The 26,588-nt window shown below is 41.3% G+C and overlaps 1 protein-coding gene across 5 annotated transcripts in view; it reads right to left on the bottom strand.

The window, feature by feature from the left end:
* The window catches only part of arhgap1 (Rho GTPase activating protein 1), a 55,602-nt gene that overhangs the window by 17,518 nt on the left and 11,496 nt on the right, over positions 1-26,588 (bottom strand). For 4 of the 5 annotated variants that reach the window (XM_072272221.1, XM_072272222.1, XM_072272224.1 and 1 more), the window contains exons 3-10: positions 14,526-14,624; positions 13,632-13,719; positions 12,054-12,185; positions 8,723-8,809; positions 6,815-6,913; positions 4,602-4,694; positions 2,927-3,003; positions 2,505-2,582 (exon numbers count right to left, since the gene is read on the bottom strand). In XM_072272221.1, the coding sequence (XP_072128322.1) occupies positions 2,505-2,582; positions 2,927-3,003; positions 4,602-4,694; positions 6,815-6,913; positions 8,723-8,809; positions 12,054-12,185; positions 13,632-13,719; positions 14,526-14,624 (753 nt within the window). Of the gene's footprint in view, positions 1-2,504; positions 2,583-2,926; positions 3,004-4,601; positions 4,695-6,814; positions 6,914-8,722; positions 8,810-12,053; positions 12,186-13,631; positions 13,720-14,525; positions 14,625-17,678; positions 17,763-26,588 lie in introns of those variants that run through there. The other variant, XM_072272225.1, reaches the window with a different exon arrangement.

The raw sequence follows: 26,588 nt of genomic DNA on the forward strand, positions 1-26,588 counted from the left end.
ATTTAACCAACAAACTAATCAAAAAAGTAGTTGCTATTTGCAAACTAGTCTTTGCATTCAAAGCAGTAGTGGGAACCCTTGCGTGTGTGGCCCTTGCATATGAGTTTACCACATTTGCTGTAAGTAGTCAATGTTTTGCAATACTTTTTTGCAAGGCAGAAGTTGCATCTCCTTCTGTTTTGTCCCCGTTTTGGCCTCTTGTGGGACTTGTTCAGCAGGGCCAGGTTCAGATTGCTGCACTGCCCTTACCACGGCTGCTGAGAATGCTGCGCGGGGAAGGTGGTCTCGCCTTTGCATAGGAGTCACAAGGGCCTTTCCAAGCTCCTCCAAAAAGAACCTCCTCCAGTTCCTCTTGCTTGCCCTCCAGGCAGGGCTCAGGTCACTCCCTATGACAAAGGCATTGTGTGTGGAAATGTCAATGATGTTATGAAATATAGCGAGAGGCCAGCGGGCTGTTCTCCTCTTGCAGCTGTATGTGTTTGTGACTTTGTCAAGGTTGTCAACCCCGCCCCCTTTGCTGGCATTGTAGCCCAAGATGATGGCTGGTTTTCTGTCTCCCGATCGCTTACCTCTGCAGCCTTATGTAAAGTGCTGATGAAGATCACATTCTTGTTCTTCTTTGCCATAGACGACACAACTGTGGTGTCATGGGTGAACACAAACTTAGAGGACAAGACATCTCTCCCCCTTCTTTCAATCAGAGCAGGTGGCAGCCTCAGCTTGTTCTGCCTCACAGTACCCACCATTGTGATCTTCTTCTTCAGGAGTGCCTGACCAAGCTCATGAGACGAGAAGTAGTTCTCACAGGTCACGCTGTGTCCCTTCAGCCCTTCTGTCACGTCCAACGTGAAGCGCATGCCTTGCTTTCTCTCCGAGGATCCCACAGCCGGCTTCCCAGTATACACTCGCATATTCCAAGCATAACTGGAACGCAAATCACAGGCTACCCATATCTTTATCCCATATTTCCCGGGCTTGCAATCAGTATTGCTAAAATTTGACCCGGAACAGCTTCAGTGTTGCAAAAATTGTAGCACCTGTACAGAAGTTTAATTTTTTTAAATCTTTATATTTTTGTGCATTTTGGGTCACTTTAGGAAAAGTCATAAAATTTCGCATGGAAAAAACGGCGTTTAGGGAATTTTCACTGCGGTCAAAGGTCAAAAAGGGTCAAAATTGACCTGAACAGCATGTACGGGTTAAAAGAAACCTGCTCCCTATATTTACACCTGGTAACATGCCAAGGCACTGCACAGAACTTGTCGTTGGGTGATTATTTGACTGAAATGGAAGTATTAAAAACTACTTCATGGAACCACCTCACAGCAAAAAAAAAAACCTGAAGTTAAACTCCTGTTTTCTCCACAGATTCAGTCTACCATTCAGCATGTTTCCAACATTTTGTTTTCATTTCTGATGTTCTTTGATTTTTCAAAAAAAAAATCTACCCCAAACACATCACCTTATCAAGGAACCTTTTTTGGGCATCAAATTTCAAAGCACTGTTTTCAAGTTTCAAATTTCCCATCACATACTCTAGATGAAAAAGTTCTCATGTTCTCTCTAATTTTCCTAGCGTTTATTTCAAAACCATGTCCCTCCTCCTCCCCCTCGCATCCCCCCACCACTGTCACTCATCTCAGTTGCTTAATTTTATACACCCAATTAAAATGATCCTTCTCTTTTAAGGCAACCTATTCTCAATGAAAAAGTCATAATTCTTCAATGGGAATTTGGGGGGAAATTTATTTTTGTAACTCTGTATATGCGACAAGCTCCCAGAAGCAGTGGTTGATGCAGATACAATGACAACTTTTAAAAGGCAGTTGGATAGGTTTAGAGGGGTAGGGGCCAAATGAATAGGATTATCTTGAATGGTCACTTTGGTTAGCATGGACAAGCAGGGCTCAGCTCTTCTGCCCTATTTTTCTATCACAGTTACATCTCAGCTTGGAGAATAATAAGGACTTCTGCACAAAGAACAGGCTTCTCAAGCTGCACTGAAACACAAGCACATTAATTCCCATCTTTCCATAACAATCGGTGATGTTCTTACGGGTGTTCTCAGAAAGATATCCAAGCATAAAATCAATGAAGAGCAGTAGTACAACTGTAATTGAAGTTTGTCGTACCTTCACACAACTGGGGCCACATAAAACGGTCAAGAATCTCCAGGCGCTGTGGCTCCAATGCTTCAAATTAACTGCCAGTACTGAGCTGCAGTGCTCTTGCCCAAAGGCACGGCTTAGGTGACCATCTGTGCCCGAAGGCTCTGCACAAAACAGCAGGACTGGGGAATACCACTGGTTTTTTGTGCTACCTATCTCATTTCAGGAAAAAAAAGATAGGGCCTCCCAAGTCAGATTGAAACATTTGGAAAGGAGAGGGAATGATCAGTGGGGATAGAAGTCTTTACACCCTTTCATGATGAACAAATATTTATAAAATAGAGTTGTGCCTCATAACTAGATCCGCCAATGTGATATGTACAGTAACTCACTCACCATTGTTGTATTTATCCAGTACTTCTCTCACCAAGGATATGTTAGCCGATCTGCGGAATATTCCTTCTTTGTTTAGACCTGAGGATAGGCAAACAGTATTTATTCCATGCTAACAATAAAATAATTTTAAATCTTCCAGGTCTGGCTTACCACCAAACAACAATACCAGTCAGTAACCTTTATCCTAAGTTACACAATAAAAAGTGCGGATAAGTTGTTTATTGGAATTCCATTCATTTTAGTGAGAAACTGCTGGGAAAAAAGTTAAAGCTATCAATAAAATTGTGTATCTTTCATGGACCCAGCGTCTGTGGCATTACATCCCATTAAGGAACCAATACATTTTAACAGGGAGGAAGTAAGAAAGGATTTTGAGGTCAGGTCCAGTTGATTCCCTCTGGGTTTCAGTACCTTTCACTTACCATGCTTTTTGATATAATTGACTGTCTCCTCCACAACCAATGGAATAGCCCTCTTTTCAGGATCATTTGCTCTGAGCCTGAATTGAAAGAAAAGTTAAGTTCAAAGTAAATTTATTATGAAACTACATAAATGTTACTATAAACTACCTTGAGATTCATTCTCTTGAAGGCATTTACAGGAAAAAAATATATAAAATAGCATTTTACAGAAAACTATACACAAAGACTAACAGAAGAAAACAAACTGTGCAGATAAAAATATACTGAGAATGTGAGTTGTGGAGTCCTTGAAAGTGAGCCTGCATGTCACAGGAACAGTTCAGAGCCGCAGTGAATGAAGTTATCCACACTGGTTCAGTAACCTGATGGTTGCAATAACTGTTCCTGAACCTGGTGTTGTGGACCCAAACTGTTGTACCTCCTGCTTAATGGCAGTAGCAAGAAGAGGGCAAGGCCTGGATGGTGAGGGTCTGATGAGCAGTGCTCCATGTAAATGTACTCAATGGTGGGGAGGGCTTTGTCTTTGATGCACTGAACTGCGTACACCATTTTCTGTAGCGTTTTCCATTTCTGGACATTGGTGCTTCCATACCGGGTAATCATGCAACCAGTTCGGATACTCTCCACCGTGCATCTGTAAAAGCTCGTCAAAGTTTTTAGTGACATGCTAAATCTATGCAAACTTCTAAGAAAGTGGAAGTTTGCATACGTTCTTTGTACTAACATTGACATGCCGGTCTCAGGGCAGATCCTCTGATCTGGTGACACCAAGGAATTTAAAGCTACTGACCCTCTCCATCTCTATTCCCCAAAGTTGAAGTCCACTATTAAACTTGAAGAAAACATACATGTCTACAAGGAAAAATTTTAGGTCCATTATTAAACATGGGGTGCATCGGATTAGAAGAAGCATAGAGTGGACACCCAGCACCTGTTTTCTAGGTTGGCAATGGTTAATACCAGATGACATTCTTTTAAGGTGAATGGAGGAAGATTTGGGGAAGATATCAGAGGTAGGTTTTTCTATATACACTGAGAGGTAGTGCCTGGAACACACTGTCAGTGGTGGTGGTAGAGGCTGATACATTAGAGACATTTAACAGACTGTTAGATAAGCACATGGATGAAAGAAAAATGGGCTAAATAGGAGGGAAGGGTTAGATTGTTTCAGGTAGTAAGTTAAAGGGCCGGCAAAACATCATGGGCCAAAGGTCCATACTGTACTGTTCTATAGGGGGAATCTACAAGGAAAAAGCATACCAAAAAGCTGGCATGTAGGTAGGAACACTCTAACTTGCCCACTGAGTACCAAGTGCCCTCATTAGACAGGAATCCACATCACACAAATGTCAAGTACTCCTCAGATGTAGGTAAACAGCAAATTGCAGAGGAAGTAGTAAGTGGGATCAATATTCTATTCTTTAGCCAGTGACAGTGCACAAAAGTAATTGGCATCTAACAAAAAACAGAATTGGTCTTGCTACTGCAACTTCAACACCCACTGAACTAAACCATGAAAAATAGAAGCCTAAATAAGGTATGCTGTAGCCCACAGAACCAGAACTCAGGAATCATTGTTATAAGAAAATGAGAAAGCTGGATTAAAAAAAAATCTACCTACGATCATGCAAAGAGCAACAAAAACAAAGAAGTGAAGTGTACAGTAAACACTTACCTTGAAAGATCAACACCAAACTGTTGGTGAGGCAGCTGCTTTTTTTGCACTGACGGGGCAGGCTTCTGCGCTGCACGGATTGTCTCATCAAATCTAAAGAATAAAGATCCATCATGGGAGTGGGAAAGGACAATGTAATTGTCTCAGAGTTATGTAGTAATTAAATCTTATTATTAAGTCAAACAAACAAGCCTTAAATGTTGCACGTCACTTTAAGACCTACCAAAGACGACAAATGATTTGCCCACAAACCCTACTGTACACCAAATGGTTGAAAAAAAAATTGATAGCCCAAAAATAAAAGGCATGCCCAAACAGCAAACCGATGATACATTCCTGCATAATCCCCACCAGCCAGTTACTAAGTGAAGTTGGAATTGGACAAAAAAAGATTTTCAGTCAACCTGTGGAGATCAAAAAAAGGGCTGAGCTCAGAAGTATGGGAGACAGAACAACAAAGGGAGATATAAGAAGAGTAGTACAAATCAGCATGGAGTGGAGATTCTGGATAGGTGGTCAGGGAAAGCAGCTAACCAAATTGAGAGACATTTATCCCCACCCATGCCCACTCCAAGCTCATTTGCCACGTGCTACATTCTCGCCATCTCAACTCAATCTACCTTAATTCCAAAAACTCTAATCCATTGTCTCATCCAGGTCACGTTTCACAGGTCTTGATTTGTGGGCACCATACCTCCTTCTTCAAATCCGATGCTATTAATCCCATCCTTATAAAAGACTCTTGACCGCCATGTTTGCCAAATACAGCCTTTGCCCTTCCCTCTTGCAAGTCCTTGAGTATGTTCGAGTACCTTTAATTCATATGATTTCTTCCCAAAAATCCTTGTTTGAATGCCTCCAATCAACATTCCTCTCATGCCACAGTACAGAAAGAGAAGTAATATACTATTTGATTGTGTCAAGGGTTCTCCCTCCCACAATATGAGACCATTAATTCTATTGCTGACCAGCTGACTAATGACTACCATTGCCTTATTCTACTCTTACTTAATCAGTACAACTAAAACAGCAATAGCTTTTCTTATCTTAACTTCTTTGTCCTACTTTCCATTACACATGAGCTCTAAGCAACATCACCCAAAAACGGGTTTAATCCCCATATTGTGTAGATTACAGGACCACCATCACTACCAACTTGTCCAACTGTTTGTCAGAAAGTACAGGCTGAGAAGAAATTCCCTTGCCTTTAATTGCTATTGCGTTCTTAGCCCCTTCTTTGACTCAATTTAATAATGAACTACAGACCATTAGCTCCTCTAAGATGGGCTTTAAACCACAAAATCACCCTATTAGCAAGCAACTCGTTACATCCTCACAAAATCATGTAACACCTTAAGTGCTCTGAAATTTTAAGTCATGCTTTGTTGCTTCAAAGTTTGGTTATCTTACATTGTTCATGTCATTCTACTCATTCCCTCATTCTACTCTGACCTATAGATAGGTGGGCAGATTTAAGTTTATCTGCTTGCCCATTACCACTATATACACATTGACCTAGGGTTTCTAATCAAGAGGAGCTGCTCACAGACATTTCTAAGCTATAAGAAAACCTCTGGCTTCCCTTGCCTGGTTGGCTGAATGGGAACTTGGAAAGAGAGGCCAGACTTGTCAGAAAGACATGCTCACAAAATTTTTGAAAAAATCTTTTATAGACAGTCAAGGAAAACACCCTGCATATATTTTGATAAAAATACTATTTTCTAAAAAACAATTTAGAATTGTGTTTTTCCCCCAAATGGAAAAATCAAAAGCCTTTGTCCTTTATCATAGTCTCTCTTGAAATAAATATGGCGCACCTCCCACTTCAAGTGGCTTCGGTAGATATTCCCATTTTAAGTAGTAGGGAATACCCACAGCTTGGTGCTGAAAACAGAATCACAGCGAGGAAGAAGGAAAATAACAGCTGACTGCAACTTTCCACATTTGCACAAAAGTCCCGTTATTGGTCAGTGGGGAATAACGGCAGTTAGAAGCTGAACCAGTGATACATTCAGCAAAACTTGGGCCATCATATTCAGATTGTTTTCTGTAGCATAGAATGGAATGTTCAATAAATCTTCAAAAACAACAAAAATCAGGCTAAAAGACAATATGATCACAATACCTCTGCCAAAGTGACCCTGGAGCAACTTTAGCAATATGAAAATAAATAATACAATTCTCTCATCAACTGTATGTTTCCATGAACTTACTTCTTCACACATGCTGGGATCACCATTCGATCACATTTCAAGAACTGTTCAAGTTCGCCCAAGTGATTCATGTACAAGATTTTCCTGCCAAACTTCATGCTGGAATAGGAGAAGTAGAGGAAATAAACACGGAAACAGAAGATGCACAAGTGAGGCTGCAGCACTGATTGCCAGACCTCCAATTACAAGTTCATTATTTCACTCCAGGTTAGGTCTCATTTGCAAAATGATGATGGGGATAAAACCATATTTGGAAGTAGCTAATAGACCAAAAGCCTCACATAAAGCTTGCCCAATGATGCTGCTGGGGAAATTCAACGAGCAATCTTTGCAACTATGTTAAGTGGCCTTTCTTCATTGGAGTCTAGGTAGAGGATAGAGTTTGGTTTTATTTTCCTTGTAGTTTAGAAGAATGAGGGATGACCTTATTCAAACACACAATATCCTAAGCTTGACAGGGTAGATTTATTTCTTTATAGATACAGTACAGAACAGGTTCTTCTGGCTCAACGACCTGCATCACACAGCAACCCATCTATTTAACACTAGCCTAATCACACAGCAGTTTACAATGACCAATTAACCTACTAACCAGCATGTCTTTGGACTGCGGGAGGAAACACACACGCACACGGGTTGAACATACAAACTCCTCAGAGATGGCGCCATAATTGACCCCTGAACTCCGGAACACCCCAAGCTGTAACAGCATCACGCTAACTGCCATGCTACCGTGTTGCTCGATGTTGAGATGCCTCCACTAGTGGGAGAATCAGGAACAAGGAACAATAACAAGAACATAAATAACTGAGGTGTGCAGAAACTTATTCTCTCAGATGGCAGTCTCTGCCAAAAGGATGGAAGAAGCTGGATCACTAGACATACTTAAGGTGGAGATGGAAAAAATATTTGAAAGATCAAGGAATTAAGGGAAGGGAACAGAAGAGAATTTGAGGCCAGCACAGATCACACATGATCATATTAAATAGTGGGAAAGCTTGAGGAGCCATACGGCCTATATCCCCTCTGATTGCATTGCGAGTCTGGATACTGTGTGCTATTAAGAATCCACAAAAACACACATTCACAGGAGTCTAAAGACAGAATGTTTGGCTGTGCAATGTCATCAGGTGCATACTCACGTAGTTGCACAGAAATGAAAATATGGGAGTCAAAGATACAAAAACACAAAGATGTATGATAGGAAAAGGGAAAAGATGTGCATGCTGACTGAATGTACACAAAATGGAAGGAGGCAGCACCTGAGGTGGCTGCCACACAAAGGCAGTGGTCAGATAGGAGAAACATGAATTTGAAAGATATAGTAGAAGAACTAACTGAATAGAGAGCCGTGTTTATAACTATGTTTGGCAAAAGCTATGCTGCCATTGCAGTTAACCAATCAAAATATTTACACTGAAACAGTACAGGCCATCTGGTCTACAATCTTGTGCCGATCCTTTAACCTACTCCAAGATCAATCTAATCTTTCCCTCCCACGTAGCCCTCCATTTTTTTTCTTTACATCCACATGCCTATCTAAGAGCCTCTTAAATGTCCCTAATGTGTCTGCCTCTAGCACAACCCCCGGCCATGCGTTCCATTCACCTACCACTCTCTGTGTAAAGAGCCAACATCTGACATTCCTCTATACTTTACTCCAAACATCCCCTAAAATTAGTCATTTCTGCCCTGGGAGAAAAAGAGATTCTGGCTGTCCACTCTATCTACGGCTCATTGAATTAACCTTCTTGCCCTAGAAACACAAGTATTTTCCTCTTTCTGCATGCTTTGCTCTCAACACAGGTTGAATGATCAGTTATGACAACAAACACCATTCAAGAAGGAAAAACAATGAATAACTTTGTATTTTGCCCTCAAAAGAAACAGCACTGGATCTGAACTGACCTGATTATGGGTTTGAAGACAACAAGGAGTGCCTTGATGAACCTGGTGGGGTGGACAATGTAAAGAGCTTTTATGTTCTTCTTGTACCTGTATGTAAAGAGATGCCCAAATTTAATTAACTGTTCTTTTCAGAATTCTGATTCTACAGAGAACAATTGATCACTTTAATAGTTTATTCCTCAATATCAGAGAGAACATCAGTATCCATCCTGATTCCACCATCAGGGACTGGGGTGATGATTGAATCACAATGTCTAACTGCAAGGAGAAAATCGCTGATGTTCATGTTGGGGAGAGACAAATGTCTTCAATATGATAATTCAACTTAATCAGCTGATTATTATATACCACTCTGATGAAGTTTAATGGAAGCTGTTATCCTTAATATTCACTTAGATACTGTGGAATTTACTGAACTAAATAAAATTCAATTTAACAGCTACTGTGTGTTTGGGCCTATCAAATGCCTCAAACTTTCGAAGGATAGACTTCATCTTGCAAAGTCAATTTCTTTATTTGGCCTTTAATGTTCATGTCAGTTCTTTTCAGTTGAAACAATTTTGTGCAAGGCTGACTAAAACCTCATCTTATCTCTAACCTTTTAGACATGTTGAGCCAGTAGTAAGAAAGTACACTGAGTGGCTTGCTTGGACCACTGGGAAGCAAGTCATGAATTGGCCAACACTACTTGCCAAGGAGAAGGAAGTTTAGAGTTTTCAAGGTCTGAAATATAGTGACATTAAGTTAGGGGCATAGAATACGAAAGATAATCAATGGGACAGAAAGTCATGCAATTATTGAGTGTGGGGTGGCTTGGAAGGAGCAGGTTATCTCAGACTGCAGAGAGATTTGCAAGGAGGCTACTTGCTTTTCCATTCATGCTACAAAACTACAGAATATGTGTGCTCACTTCACATGGCGGAACTCCGACATAAAATATACTCTTGCAAGAATCAAAATCAGGTTTAATATTACAAGCCTACGTAGTGAAATTTGTTGTGGCAGCAGTACAGTGCGATAGATAATAATAAAAAAAACTGAATTTCGGTAAGTATATCCAGTATATATTAAACTGTTAAATTAAATAAGTAGTGCAAAAATAGAAATAAAAAAGTAATGAGGTAATGTTCATGGGTTCAATATCCATTCAGAAATCAGATGGCAGAGGGGAAGAAGCTGTTCCTGAATCGCAGATTGTGTGCCTTCAGGCTTCTATACCCTCTTCCTGATGGCAGCAATAAGAACAAGGCATGTCCTGGGTGATGGTTGTCCTCCATCGGCGCTGCTTTTTTGAGGTGTCGGTCCTTGAAGATGTTCTGGATACTGCAGAGGCTAGTGCCCATGATGGAGCTGACTAACTTTACAACTCGCTGCAGCTTATTTCGATCCTGTGCTGTATCCCAACCTCCCCCACCCCCCATACCAGTCGGTGATGCAGCCAATTAGAATGCTCCCCCACAGTACATCTATAGAAATTTGTGAGTGTTTTTGATGACATACCAAACCTCCCCAAACTCCTAATGGAATACTGCATTCTTTATACCTGCATCAATTATGTTGGGACTAGGTTGGATCCTCAACAATATTGAGAAGCAGGAACTTAAAACTGCTCACTCAACATGGTGTTTAGTGAACGCGAAATAATTCTGGAGAAAATATAATTCAAGTGCGGGCCTTGTCAGAAGGCTTCTTGACCCACGGGACATCTCAGCTAAGTTGAGACAACACATCTGTTGTGAGAGGTTTACATTACAACAAGTCTCCTTGTAAATCACAAAAATAGTTACAGGATGGAAGGAGACTATTCAACGCATCAAGTTTATATCAGCATTTGAAAATAATACATCTTGCCCCATTTCCCTGGCTGTTCCCATAGCCTTTCAAATGTTTTCCTTTAAGATGCCTAGTCAGCTTCTGTTCCAATTCTACAAATGAAACTCCTCTTTCTAGAACTGCAATGCATTCCAGCCCTAACACCTTGTTGTGTGAATATATTTCACCTCATGGCACAGTTAGTAACACTGATACCTCATAGCTCCAGCAGCCCAGGTTCAATCCTGACCACTCGTGCTGTCTGTGTAGAGTTTACACATTCTGCCTGTGACTTCATGGGGAAAAAACCCTTCCCTAATCAGTTACCAAGATCATTTACCAGACTCTATGGAGAACAGCAAAGGTAATACCAGCTAAGCGTTTCTGAACTGCCTGCCTCATTCATAATCTTCAAATACTGAGCCAATGGAGCAGTCCAAATCTATTTTAAACTCTGAACCTGGTTTCATTAAGTACAGCACAATAATTTTGTAGACACAACAATGGAACTAATATCAAGTTTTAAATTGCTTCAATAATATTGCCCCCAAATGCACCAAAAGGCATGGGGTAAAGCTTCATCCCAGAAATGTATCCTTAAGTGCCTAGCACTTCCTGCTAACCACTTTCTCCATTGTCAACCAAGTTCCCATGATAGCTTAAGGATTAAATTTCTGCTACATATTGGAAAATCAGCTCACAAATTCCCATACAGTCCAATTGAAGGGCACCCATGAGATCACACAGGGCTAGAACTTGCTGGGGAATTTTACAATGTAAAGGCTATCTAATTCAGATTCCCAGACAGGCATGAAATTGCTGACCAAACTTCTTCACTTTTCTCCGATATCAGGGATGTTAATATTACCAGTGTAAACATATAACCAAGGCTGTCACCAGAACAGAAGTGAGGGAGCTCTGCACTGTCACATGATGGCCTTTAGGCAGAGATATTTAAAAATAAAAGATTCAACTTTGTTTTTTCAAGTAGATGCAGAAGATCATGTAGCAATTCAAAATGTTCAGCAAAATTGTCTACTTCCTTCAAAAGCACAGCAACTTATACTAAAGACAATGATGGGAAAAAAAGTGAGCAAACTGCTTAACTTCCTCCTCAAATTATGATGATCGGGATTAGCTGTTAAATGAAGAAGTCAATTGTGCCGATCCCGTTTCTCTTGAAGCACATTATACAATAAACATTATAAGAAATAAAAGCAGTTTATGAAAAAACACAGTTCTTGATAACATTTTTCATAGGTTGGAGAATAACATCCTCCACAGCCACCAAATATTTTCCGTATCTTTCACACCTAATGCTCAATCCTCTCACCAATCTAATCACTGGGTAGAAGCCTTTGGTCAGCAAGCATTAAAGGTGCAAACTGATCTTACAAATGCATTATTTCATTTTGCCAAATTCAATTTAATCAGAAAACTGGAAGAATCCACTTGCCAAACTTGGTACATCAATATTCCCAGACAATTTCGTTAAAATGCGATGCAGTATCTCACTTACTTCCTGTCAAACTCCCTGTAGGCTTCCAGCAACCAGGCGAATGAAGGTTTGTTCTGACTGGTGAGTCCATAATGAAAGTACACAACTGAGTAGTCACTCTCAACATACTTATCAAGTGTGTGCTTCAGGTATCTATTGAAGGGAAAAAGAAACAGAGAACTGCTTAAACCACAACACCATGACTATTCATGCAGTAATTATTAGGCTCTAAGCTCCACAATTGAGTTGAAGTTTGGGATCAAAACAAAGCACACTGCCTAGGTACCAAACTTTCAACTAAAATACAGTGGAAACCATTGAATGAAAATCTGTACAAGATGCCTTGGCAAATTATTCTATACCATTTCAATAACAGGCTCCTGGCACAAAAACTGTCTCTGTAACGACTTCAAAGGGACCACCAGATGGTTGATGTAGAAAATAACAAGATAACCACTTTTTAAAAAAACAGCAGTGGGAGACATTTCAATATTCCTAAGACACGGTCGAAAGCAACTGCCAGATCTGAACTGCCCAGCACCGAATGTTGACCTTAATATAGCCACAAATGTGGCTTCCTTTTCTCCTAGTATTAGCAAATATTTCAAAAAAAATGGGGAAGTAAATGTTAGGGATGAATTGCAGGGATTTAAAGTCAGGTTCAACAGGAGTGTTTAAGACACTTCCAAAATAACGGAGATTAAAGATGAACACGAGGGCTATGGGATTTTGCAATAGGTTCATGAAGCTTGTGGGATTTGTTGACTAAACCTGACAGCATGTCAAGCAATGTGGAGCTTGACCACACAAACATTTTAAGCAGCTCAGAGAATTCCCAAAGAAAATCCAATTCCCTACATCAAAACATTTAGAGACCCATTCATATGGGAATGCTAGGGTAGTTATTGTGTCACTGCTGAATCTTCTACTCAACAGGTTGTTTTCTCTGATGAAGTGCCAGAAGCACTAGTCACCTTCAGGCAAGAAGTCATTCAACACAAGACCGATGCTGATGCGCCTTTAGAAAGCCCAAGGACACAAAAAGAGCAACGGGTGGGAATGTTGAAACGTCACCCCTTCTTGTAACAACTCCAAATGTAATTAGTTTTCTTCTGAATCCCAGCATCATTAAAGTAATTCAATACTGTCCTAAACTTGCAGAAAGACTAGTGATGACCGGGATGAAGCTATGCACCAATTCAACTTTCTACATAAAATGGATCTTAGCAAAATAAATGCTCCATTTAGAGTGGAACCAGCCTTCATTCACCTCAGTTCAGGGACAGCCTTCCAACCTACTGTGAAGGGAATGGGCGAGTCTATAGAGGAAGTGGATTGTTCATTACCATCTAAAAAATTTCCATATAACATCATTTGTACAATGATCAAGTAGAGATTATCATAGATGTACTGCAACCGGTAGTGTCTAGTGATCTCACCTTCAGATCACACTTATAACACTTGGTTGCCAAACTGCACTAAGAGAAGCACTACAAGTACAATTTCATTGCTTTCTGAAATTCTGATCCTTTTTATTTTCCTCTAGAAAATGGAGTTTTACACAGCTAAATTATAGTGGAAATCTTTTAGCATACTCACTGAAGCAGTTTTGTGTGATCCAACTGGTGAATGGGAGGCATCCGACAAGCATTGAACACAATCACCTTCCTACCATAGTTATCATCTCCTGTAGGAACAAAATTAATAGGTCAGTTCATTAGGGAAAAAGAGAGTGTTTTCTCCAGTAATCCAAGTTGAGGAAATGTTCAGCTTCCCAGTTAACACTACTACTACGTTGACTCAGGCCTGGGCCCAGTTAACAGCTTATGAAGAGCTTTCCTACATTTATAAACAAGTAGTTCTAGTTCTGGTTCCTTCTATGAAATTCTTTGTAAAGTTTAAAGGATTTCTTTTTTTATCCCCAACTACAATCTGAAAGGCAAGCTTCTGGCCAAAACAATTTAAAACATGAGAGGCAGGGAATCCAAAAAAAAACTCGTAATATAGGTCTAATCAGTTATATAAAGTTAGTCCCAGCCAAGGAAGTACGATTCACTTCACAGCTTGTCAGACTATTAATCAGACGCCAAATCTTGTTTAGAAGACTCCAAGGTTAAGTCGAGCTTTTGCCCACATCATGCACTTACCCAACCAAGTAAATATTTGGAGAAAGGCAATGGGTTTTTCTTGGATTTTATATTCCCAATTCTGCAGGGACTCAAAGATAAACAAACTTCACAAGAGAAAAAGATCATGATCTTTCAGAAGAAAACAATGAGATAAGAGGGATATTTGCATTTCTACAGTTTGAGTGTCAACTACTAGTAGAAACTCCTGGAAGAGCACTCACTAATATTCAGTTCAATACTATACACTTAACAAACGTTAATTCAAAAAAATTCTGTTGAGTGTTCCTTACCCTTCCTTTACTCCCCAAGGATAAAGACATACAGGTTGACATTTTACAGACCAGAACCATTTCATAACACCCACCTGCTACCTCCACAATTTGACGTCTTGCAATATCATAAAATGGATCATCCCACTTCAAATTTGGAGGAGGTTCTACATCCTCGGGTGTGCACACTTTATCTGATAAGATTGAGAGAATGCTTAATGTTAAAAAAGTTGTGCTAACTGCCCACTTCATTAAATATCTGCTTTCTTACAACATGGAAGACAATGTGTTGTGCTTTAAACCAAACTATTGATCACAATAAATAAGCAAGCACAGATAGAATTTGTACAGCCATCCACTTAGACTCCAGACATTTCCTGGAGGGTTCCTGACTTTTTCCTCAATATTCTCTTGAAATTTGAATTTAACAGAGAGGAAGTGTTTTGGACCTGCAATCAAAGTAATGAAACTGCATAAAATTTTACCTTCCCATGTCATAATTTGATGTTACACATATAAAGATCTCATTTGCACAACTGCAGTAAATCAACATCCTGTAGGCAGTGAAGTGAATGGACAAAAACAATATGGGAAAAATGAAATCATTTTTAAAACCCTTTCGCTATTTTGTACAATTTCAACATGTAAAATTGAGACATTTGCACTTGAATCACCAAGGTACAGAGACAGACCAACTGCAGTTAAATGAAGTTGGTACAGATGGGTATTTGATAGACAGTATCATGGCAAACTGAAGAGCTTGTTTCTGAATTCTATGAGAGCATAAATGAAAAATGATTAAACACACTTAAATTGATCTTGTGCAATTAAATACTTACATCAGATATTTGATGGCCTTAATATCTCAAAAGTCTGAACATAAATTTGTATTATTCCAAAAACAGTATTTAATTTTATTAAAACATTTGAAGTTATCAAGTACAGCTCCTGAAATTTTGTTACAATTTCCATTCTTGCCAATGTAAACCCCTTTGTCATTTACTGATCACTGCAAAGACCCTTGTGTAGTTTAAACTCTGACTCAACATGGGTAATACCACAGAACTTCTAGAATCTTAAACACCAAGTCAAAACCAAGTACCTGAGGAAGTTTATCAGTAACAAATGTTTTAGAAACCATCTGGTTGTTTCCTGAAAGTTGAAGAAATCTCACATTTTGGGAAGTTAAACAAGTGAGGGGCGGTACACTGGTGCAGCAAACTGTTACACTGCTACCAGCAACTTGAGTTCAATCCTGACGGAGGGCACTGCATCTGTTTTTTGCACAGTCTCCCTGTAACCATTCAATTGTTCTCTGGTTGTTCTGCTTCTGTCACAAATAGCAAAAAAAAGATGCACAGGTATTATCTGTAAATCACTGCTGGTGTAGGCAGGTGGCAGGAGATTCAAGGGGGAGTTAATGAGTGTGTAAGGGAGAGTAGATTACAGGAAAGTAAAAGAGTAAATTCTCCAAAAGCTGGTATTAATGCAATAGGCCAAACAGTCACATTTTGTGTGTCATGAGGAAATAGGAGTCACATAAATTAGTTTCCTTTAATTTGTTACCACTGCTTTCCAGGATTAGAGGGAATTTCCCAAGTGCTTTTACTCATCTTGGGAAACTTTATACCTCAAAATCTACTTTTCCTGGGCCTGCCATATGTTGTAATCTCGTAGAAGGCATGCCAGTGGCTCTAGCTTGTTGCAAGCTTAAGGAAATTTGGTATGTAACTGAATTTCTATAAATGTACAGTGAAGAGCACTCTGGCTGGTTGCATTGCAGCCTCCAATGCACAGGACTGCAAGAGGCTACAGAGAGTTGTATACTCAGTCGGTACAACCCTCCCCAGCCTCAAGGGTGCGGTACCTCAAGAAGGCAGCATCCATCACTAAGGACCTATTCTCATAACTACCATCAGGGAACTAGTACAGAAGTCTAAGACCCACACTCTGATTCAGGAACACCTTTTTTTTTCCCCCCCTCTGCCATCACATTCTGAATGGTCCATGAACATTACTTCATCACTCTATTTTCTTTTGCATTTTTTTTGTAATTTACAGTAATTTTCATGTCTTTACACTGTACTGCTGCTCCAAAACAACAAATTCCACATCAAATAAGTCAGTGATATAAAACTGATTCCGATTCTGAGAATGGTATAACCAGTACTGCCAAGATGATGCATAGTCCCTGGCTAATATAAAATTGATGCTCCATTTGGATTTTCTCACTGCACAAAGCTTTAGATGATTTTTTAAAACCACAAATGATTCTTATTGTCTCTCATTACTTGCATCCCTCAGTACTCTGCTGCATCAGGCACTGCAATGCTCACCACAGAAGAACAATCAAATTTAGAGTTCCACTCTCATCCTCCCACAAGAATGTACAGCTAACCTCCAAGAGAAAAGAATAAGGATCTTGGAACATATTTTTCTCCCCCTTGCTCTAGCACTCCCAGGAGAAACCTTACTGGTCAAGACAACAGCTCCCTCCAGTATGCTAGCTCTCAAGTTTGGAGTGCACGTCCTGAAGAAGGGTATCAGCCTGAAACACTGACTGGTTATTCATTTCCATATATACTGCCTGACCAGCTGAGTTCCTCCAGCATTTTGTCTGTGTTGCTTTGGAGTACATATTGTTTTTGACCACATCTGATTTCCAGAGTTTCCATTTGTATAATTACATTAGGGTGAGCCAGGAGATCATGGGACATTCACTGGTCCCACACAGGGTTATTTCCAAGATGCCAAGTCAGCACATTCTTGCAAAATCCACCTCATTAACAGTGTGTTCTTCTTCCAGGAGGATCCTTGAGCTAGCCATCTCCTCATGATGCCCACATCTCACTCAGCAAGGTCAAAACCAGACTCCCAAAACAGACACTATTCGAAATTGTTACAGCTAGAAATTACCTGATGTACAGAGGAATAGATTTAAGGATTTTCTCAAAGCCTGGTTAAAAAAATACAGTACATCTATTGACTCATGGCAATCCCTAACCCAAAAAAGTGAAAAGGGGTTGCATTCAAGCCAGCACTGAGAACAGAATTAGACACCTCTCAAGTTACCCAGACACTTCCTTGACCCACCTATCAAAGGCTGAAAGTTCCATATTTGTTCCTTCAGTGGTGGACAGGAAGCAAGTTGTTCTCGATATAAGGATTTGCCAAAGATTATTTACAAACATGGTTCTTTTAGGTTACTCACAAAGCCACACAGGTTAGATTAAATGACTTTTTCTTACCGTTCTTCTTTTTTCGGAAGAGCTTGCATAAAAAGGTGCAAAGTATACAGTCAAATGGCATTCTACAGTTTGTGGGTGGTTGCTTAAGGTCTTATGACGTTATAGGATTGGCCTTCAAGACTACCTGACAGCTGAAGGAGCCAATAAGGGATAGATACACGTTAATGATGTCACAAAAGATAAAAATCAGCCACTGAACTTCTGTCTTAAATTTTTAACCATTACCAATAGGAGTGAGAAATGCTTTTAACAACATGTAGTGTGATCACTTGAATTGAGTAAGATGTTCTCCGGAGAGGTTGTTTATTGGTGGGTCCTCAGGTGGCTGTAGAGGCTGACCTGCGATGCACGTATTCTGGTGCAGTGTGGACATGAGTAAGCGCTGGCTGTGGTTAGTGGTTGGGTCTTTTGGTTGTTCATTCTTTCCTTTTGCAGCTACCGCTTGTACTCTGCAGCACAGCAGAGGTCGTTCTCACATACCACAGCTCCCTCTTAACAGATTTACTCTATTGCATCTATTGAGTGCAATGTTATCCCAGTGTTCAGGGGTAATATTAACTTCCTTCCAGCTGATTTTGATCTTTGAAGTGTTTCCTTTGCCCAATGAGAGCTCGCTGATCTTCCTTCCACTGGAAGCTGTGAAGATCATGTCTGCAGTACCTCTACATGGGCAGAAACCACATTGTGATTCAGGGCGTACTCCTGACAGCAGAAGGAGTCAGTCGATAAGGTTACATGCAAGCACTTTGCCTGTTTTTGACAGGAGGGCCTCTGTGAGTGCCACAATCTGTCTCTGTTGCCCTTCTTGAATATGGTCACTATTAGAGCATCCCTGAACTCTGAGGGCAGTCGTTCCTCTTCCCAGACATTATGTGGTGCAGAAGTGTAGTCCACCTTCCTTGAGATCTCTGCTGGGATCCCATCAGGACCAGTGGCTTTGTTGCTTTTCAGGCTCCTGATGGCATCATGGATCTCTTTCATACCAGGAGGTTACCCCATGTCTTCTCTGACAGGTCTCTTGAGGACTTGGTCAGTAACATCTGACATTTTGCTGAATAAAGAGAGTGCTTCATATCTACCTGTACTTCTCTCCAGTGACTCTGCTCACGCAAGTGTTTGGTGTCAGAAGTGGGATACCTTCTTGTGACCCATCATGTGGCCAATGATCTCAGCAGTCTAAGTGGGTGAGTATTTTTAAAATTAGCACACTTGGATCTGTTTGGGTCGGTGGCTATGGGATTGCTAGGTATCATGAACACAACAGAGAGCTGAAATGGTCGTTAAAAGTAGTGTGTGCATGCGTGCATATGTGTTTACATAAGAGACCAAACTTTGTGTGTTAACTTGTTGAGACGAGGCCACCAGTTGTGAAGGATGGTTATTAAAGGTTCAGGACGCCAGTGGGGGCATGTATACTCATCCTGGGAACTGTATTTTAGCACACACATTTGTGAGTGCATGTGCCTTGGTGTAACAGGTGCAAAGGAGTACAGCAGGCATCATGAGTTAGACGAGTTTAAACGGCATATTGCGTAATACATACTCTGCTGTTTTAAAGTATGTACTGTTAAACTTGTATCCAAACTTGCATTAGTGTGGAGATATTTCAGGGAAAGGTTCCACCCAGATATATCTATCAGGATGGCACCTATTCAGGTCAGGCAACATCAAGTTGAGAACCCCAAAGACCCAAGCCAGCCCTTGACCCTGATTATGACCATTCCTAAGCCCTTCAGCCTGGGGAGAAACAGAGCATTTTGTCAGAGCTGCCATCACTTAAAGTCACATGTGGGAATGCAGAATTCTAGTGCAAGCTCGAGGAAATGGTTGAAATTCACCAGATACACCCTAAAGATATCACATGTAGGTAAAAGCAAAGTACCTCAGGAATATGTGGGACAGTATGGCCCAGGGGGTGCACGATGGTACATGGGCAACCGAGAATGCCAGCAATGAAGAGAGATGCCACTTCAAGGGGGAAATGAGGTACTGACTGGGGTGAGCTGAGAATAACTGAGGAATAACAACGTCAGTAGTTCAGAGCGCTGAACTATGGATTATGAAGAACATACATATCGAGTGTATGAGGAGCATTCAGGGTAGGATAATCCAGGGAGGGATGACCCAGTCTTCCTGAAATGCTGAAGGAAGGCCTGAGCTCAGCCCACCAGGAAATTTTAGATTTGGGGATAGCTTTGGAATCAATCTACTCTGTGACAGTTTAATGGGCCAGTGAGATAGACCAGAGGAAGGGCAAGAGTAAAGTAGCTGTAGCGAATGTCACTGCCATGTCATCACAGAAAATTTGATTTGTGTGTCGGCAGCCAAAGCATGTAGCAAGGAACTGCTGGAATAGACTTGGGAGGGTAAAGGAGAAGATTTGTTACAGCTGTGGCTTCTCAGGCCATGGTTGGAGACAGTGCTCTGAAAAACGAGGGAAGGGTAAAGACTTTCTAAAGCAGGCAGTCTACAGCAGTGCCTTCTCTTTCTGATTTGGCTGCTGACCAGATTGTGGAGCTGGTGAGATTAGACAAATGCCTGATGGCAGTCTCTATTGCCAGTGGTAGTCTTCCACGGATGTACACAAGAGGTTTATTAGAGGGCCAGCAATGTGAAATGTTAGTGGACATGGGATTGTCAGCATCAATAACTGATTTGCTCTTGCCCACAACAGAAGAGGCGATTTACGTGACCACCACAGGAGGTGAAACGACGTGGGCGGACAGAAGTCAGCCCCAGGTACTTGAGATTGAGGGAGCACAGCTTCCTGTAGATTTCTGAGTGTGCCCAAACAATGAAGGTACTATCCTGGGTATAGACACACTGAGTAGGTGCAATTATAGACTTGGGAAAAGGAGAAATAACATGAACAAGACAAGGACAGCAGACATGTGTGACCCACAAAGCAGCTAACATGGCCCAAAGAGAGACAGCAGCTCCAAGTAGGAAGGAGAGATAGGAGGATGTGTGGGAATAACGTCAGGAGGTCCCAAGGGGACTAGTTCTCCTTTGAGTGTGGGGAGTGGCGGATTAATCCAAAATAATTTGGACAATAGGCTGCTTTGGAAGCACTGAAGAAGCCTCTCATGTCACCAGAGTCTGCCAGTCTCTGGATTTCCAGGGCTTTCTCTGACCACCAAGAATTCGTTAGCTCTCTCATCCTGTGCTGGACATTTGCTTTGGCTCTGGAAGTAAGCTTCAATTCTGGCCTTACTGCTGACGTCATTCTGCCAGGAATAAGCTTTCCTTTTCTTGGAGATAATCTTCTATCTCCATATCGTTATCATCAAACCGACCCTGATGTTTTCTGTACTTGTACCCAGTGTCCTTTGATATCCTTCAGGTATTCCCATTGGAGGTTCTGCATAGACAAGGCCTGAAGGTGCTCTTGCATGGCAGAGTCAAGAGGGCTCTCAAGTTTTAGTCTTAGCCTGGACTGCTTCTCATGAGCCCTCCTCTTTTTCATGAGTTTGATGGACAAGGTGGAGTGGATCAGGTGATCCATCCAGCAGTTATCTGGACCAATCGTGGCCCTTGTATTACTCACATCATGACGATCCCAAGCTTGGACAATGACATAGTCAATGTGATTCCACTGTTTAGATCAGGGATACTGCCAAAATGGCTTGAGTTTGTTTTTCTGGCGGAAGAGAGAGTTTGTGATGATAAGATTGTGCTCAGCACATATGGTGAGAAGTAGTACTCCACTCGAGGTGATGTTGCCAATGCCTTCCTTTTCTATGGTACTTTTCCAAAGATTGCAGCTCCAACCGAATATGGCACTGAAGCCTTTCAACCACATAATGTGAAACAGAAACTCTACAACAAATCAGAATTTGTTTGCAGTTTCCATGAGTCTTCAAAAAACTGTTAGAGGTGTTTAGGACTGAGACCTTATCAGGCATTAGCGAAACCACATTTGGAGTATTGCAAACAGTTTAGCGCCCCATATCTAAGAAGGGATGTACTGTCATTGGAGAAAAATTAGAACAGTACAACACAAGAACCAGTTAAAAGTAAATCAAAAACACCCAAACACTAATCCCTCCTACCCACACAATGTCCATATCCCTCCATCCATGTGCCTATCTAAATGTCTCTTCAAAGCTTCTAATGTATTTGCCCCTACTACCAGGCAGCACATTCCAGGCATCCCCCTGAAAATTACCCTTCACATCGCCCTTCAACCTATTCCCTCTGACCTTCAATGCATGCTCTCTGGTATTAGATATTTCAACCCTGGGAAACCAATACTCCCGTCTACTCTATCGATGCCTCTCCATCTTACAAAACTCTATCAGATTGAGATTGGTGGAGTTGTAGATAATGTAGAAGACATTATTTCCCCTCAGCCTCTGGTGCTCCAGAGAAAGCAACCCAAGTTTATCCTCTCATGATAGCACAGGCCCTCTAAACCAGGCAGCATTCTGGAAAACCTCTTCTGCATCATCTCAAAAGCCTCAACATCCTTTCTATGGTGGGGCAACCAAAACAGTATACAATACCCCAGAGTATTATAAAGTTGTAACGTAACCTCTTGACTTTAGAGCTCAAAGCCCTGACTAATAAAAGCAAGCGTCCATAAGCCTTCTTAACCATCTTATTGACCTGTGTAGCCACTTTCAAGGACCTATGAACTTGGATCAAGATCTCTCTGCTCAGCAACACAGTTAAGGACCTTGCCCGCAACAGTGCACTGTCTCCTTGTATTTGCCTTACCAAGGTGCAACACCTCACGTTTATCTGGGTTAAGTTCCATCTGCCATTTCTTTGCCTATATCTGCAACTGATCTATATTGTATTATAGTCCTTGCTAATCTTCAACACTATCCACAACTCCACCAATCTTGGTATCATCCACAAACTTACTAACACACCCGTCTATATTTTCATCGAGGTCATTTATATACATCACAAATAGCAGAGGTCCCAGCACAGGTCTACAAACCTTCAGCTCGAATACATCCCTCCACACACTACTCTCTGTCTTCTATGCGCAAGCCAGTTCTGGATCCAAACAGCCAATTCACAGCAGACCCCATGCATCTTAATCTTCTGGATTACCCTCCTATGAGAGACTTTGTCAAATGCCTTACTAAAATCCATGTAGACAACATCCACTGCCCTACCCTCAGCAATTTAGTTCATCTCCTTGCCAAAATCTCATCAAATTGATAAAACACAACCTGCCCCACACAAAGCCATCCTGGCTTTCCCTAATTAGGCTATGAATTTCCAAATGCTTATATCCTATCCCTAAGAATTTTCTCCAGCAATTTCCCTACAATTGATGTGAGACTTAACAGTCTACCTAGTTTCCAGGATTTTCCCTTGTTCCCTTCTTAAATAGAGGTACAACATTAGCCACTTGCCAGTCCTCCAGGAGGACACGAAGATACTGGTCAAGGCCCCAGTAATCTCGTCTTGCCTCCTTCAATTACCTGGGGTAATTCCTATTAGGCCCTGGGGATTTATCCACCTTAATACTCATTAGGAGGCCCAATACTTCCTCCTCCTTGACCTCTAAACACCGTAATGTATTTATACATTCAGCATTGATCTCCTGGTCCTCTATCCTTTTCCTTGGTAAATACTGAAGTACTCATTAAATACCCCACTCGCATTTTCCACATCCAAACAGATGATCCCCCCTTTATCTTTAGTGGTTGCACCCTCTCCTTAGCTATCCTCTTGCTCTTGATGTACGTATACAATGCCTTGGGATTCACATTGGTCCTACTTGCCATGGACTCATGGCCCCTCCTGGCTTCCCTAATGCCCTTCTTTAGTTCTTTGCTGGCTTCTTTATGCTTATGTGCTTCATTTGATCCTGACTTCTGAAGCCTTATATGCTTTGCCTTTTTCTTCTTGACTAAATTCATCACCTCCCTGGACATCCAAGGTTCTCTTATCTTTCCATCCTTGTCCTTCCTTCCATCAGGAACATACCTTTCTTGTACTCTGTGCAATTGATCTCTAACCACCCTCCACATGTCTAATGTGGACTTGCCAGAAAAAAGGTGTTCCCAATTAACTCTTCCTAGTTCCTGCATAATGCCCTTGTAATATGCTCTACTCCAATTTAAAACTCTCCCACAAGGACCATACCCATCCTTATCGAGAGCTATCCTTAAAGTTAAATTGAGGTCACTGTTCCCTAACTGCTCACTCACTGAAAGGTCAGTCACCTGGCCAGGTTCATTACCTGACACCAGGTCCAGCACAGCCCCTCTTCTCGTTGGACCGTCCACATATTGATTTAAGAAACCTTCCTGGATGCACTTAAGTTCTGCCCCATCCAAACCCCATGCACTCAGAAAGTCCCAGTTTATATTGGAGAAGTTGAATTCCCCCATGACAACAACCCTAGTATTTTTTCAGATTATAAGGACACGCAGCCCTCTTTTATTGTCATTTAGTAATGCATGCATTAAGAAATGATACAATGTTCCTCCAGAATGATATCACAGAAACACAAGACAAACCAAGACTGAAAAACTGACAAAAACCACATAATTATAACATACAGTCACAACAGGCAATACCATAATTTGATAAAGAACAGACCATGAGCACAGTAAAAAAAAGTCTCAAAGTCTCTCTAAAGTCCCATCATCTCACGCAGACGGTAGAAGGAAGGAAAAAAACTCTTCCTGCCATGAGCTTCCAGCGTTGCACACTTGCCGATGCAGCAACCTGGAAGCACCCAATCACAGCCGACTCGAGTCTGTCCGAAAACTTTGAGCCTCCAACCAGCTCCCCGACACCGAGCACCACCTCTGCTGAGCGCTTTGACCCCGGCCCCAGCAATAGGCAAAGCCGAGGATTTGGGGCCTTCCCCTCTGGAGATTCTCGATCGCACAGTAGCAGCGGCAGCAAAGCAGGCATTTCAGAAGTTTCTCCAGATGTTCCTCCGTGCTTCTCACGTCTGTCTCCCTCAAATCAGGATTGTGCACGGTACCTACTTACAAATACAATATAATTTTGGAGCGGCCGTGTGCGCTGTGTCACACCGCCATCTCCTCCTCCTACTTTTATTTTTACACATTTCATTAATCTGATTACATACCATTCCTCAATGTCTCTGTGGCTACTAGAGGGTCTGGTGTACAATCCCATCAGTGTGATTGCACTTTCCTATTCCTGATTTCTGTCCAAATGGTCTCGGTGTCTGACTCCCTCCATTATGTCTCCCCTGAGTGGAGATGTCATATTGTCCCTGATTAGTAGTCTAAGTCCACGCACCCCCCCCCCCACCACTTTTACTTCCTCCTCTACCTTTTCCAAAACTTTGAATAACCGGTACATTAATCACCTATTCTTGCCCCTCTCTCATCCGTGTATCGGTAATGGCCACACCATCATGGTTCCATGTACTGATCCATGCTCCAAGTTCATCTCCCTTAACCATAATACACCTAGCATTAAAATATACACACTTCAAACTACCTGACCCATCATACCTGTTATTTATATTTTGCTTTTCAATACTTTCCCTGACATCTGCCTTCCTGTCCGATCCTTCCCTTAATGACCTGATTCTCTGGTTCCCAGCCCCCAGCAAAACTAGATTAAACTCTCTGGAATAGCACTGGCAAACCTCCCAGCCCGGGCAATAGGTTCCCCTCCAGTTCAGGTGCAACCCATTCCTCTTGTGCAGGTCATTCCCTCCCCCAGATAAGGTTCCAATAATCCAAGAATTTGAAATCCTGTCCCCGCACCATTTCCTCATTGGTGCTATCACCCTTTCCCTACCTGCACTAATCTGCAATCAGATTACTACTTTCAGGTTTACCTAGGTTTACAGGAATGATCCTAGGAATGTAAGCAGTTGATGAGTCTGAGCCTGTACTTGCTGGAGTTTAGAAGAATGAGGAGGGATTTAATTGAAAGCTTCTGAAAACTGAAAAGCCTGGAAAGTGTGGACATGTAGGGGATATTTTCAATAGTGGGAGAATCTAGGACCAGAGGGCACAGCCTTGGAATACAAGAAACATCCCTTTACAACAGAGAAAAGGAGAAATTTATTTAACCAGAACATGATGAATCTATAAAAGTCATTGCTCCATATGGTTGTGCAAGCCAAGACATTGGGTATAGTTAAAGCAAAATTTGATACATTCCTGATTAGTAAGGGTGTCAAAGGTTACAGGGAGAATGCAGGAGAATGGGGTTCAGAAGAAAAGTAATCAGACAAGATCGAATGACAGAACAGAATCGATGGCCCAAATGCCGTAATTCTCCTCCAACGTCTTATGGTCTTAAGGTCCAAAGTAAACTATGAACTAAAGATATCACTGGAAGGCCAAAGTCCAACTTATGTAGAGTAAATCTTGTATTCATACAGATACCTGATGATCCTCTTACAAGCAGGCAAAATTTTTCTCACAAACTGACCTTAAATGATGAAGTCTATGCTTCTGAATGTTTGTGTACTAAGGATCAAAGATCAACTTTATTCAACAAACACCGCTGGTAAGAATTTGTTGTAGCGTTGAGGCGACATGCAACAAAAATATTAAACAATTAAAAAGAATAAAGAATCACATAAATTCTGCTCAAATATATAAATACCAGCATATATTTACAATGCAAACAGAACTTTTGTTAAAGAGTGATTTAAAGCCAGAGAGTAGTGGTGGATAACTGTTTGTCAGGTTGGAGGCCGGTGACCAATGGTGTGCCTCAGGGATCTGTACTGGGTCCAATGCTGTTTGTCATATACATTAATGATCTGGATGATGGGGTGGTAAATTGGATGAGTAAGTATGCAGATGATACTAAGATAGGTGGAGTTGTGGATAATGAAACATGCTTTCAAAGCCTGCAGAGAGATTTAGGCCAGTTAGAAGAGTGGGCTGAAAGATGGCAGATGGAGTTCAATGCTGATAAGTGTGAGGTGCTACATTT

This window comes from Mobula birostris, chromosome 11 (genome assembly GCF_030028105.1).
Source record: "Mobula birostris isolate sMobBir1 chromosome 11, sMobBir1.hap1, whole genome shotgun sequence".
Taxonomy (NCBI): Eukaryota; Metazoa; Chordata; class Chondrichthyes; order Myliobatiformes; family Myliobatidae; genus Mobula; species Mobula birostris.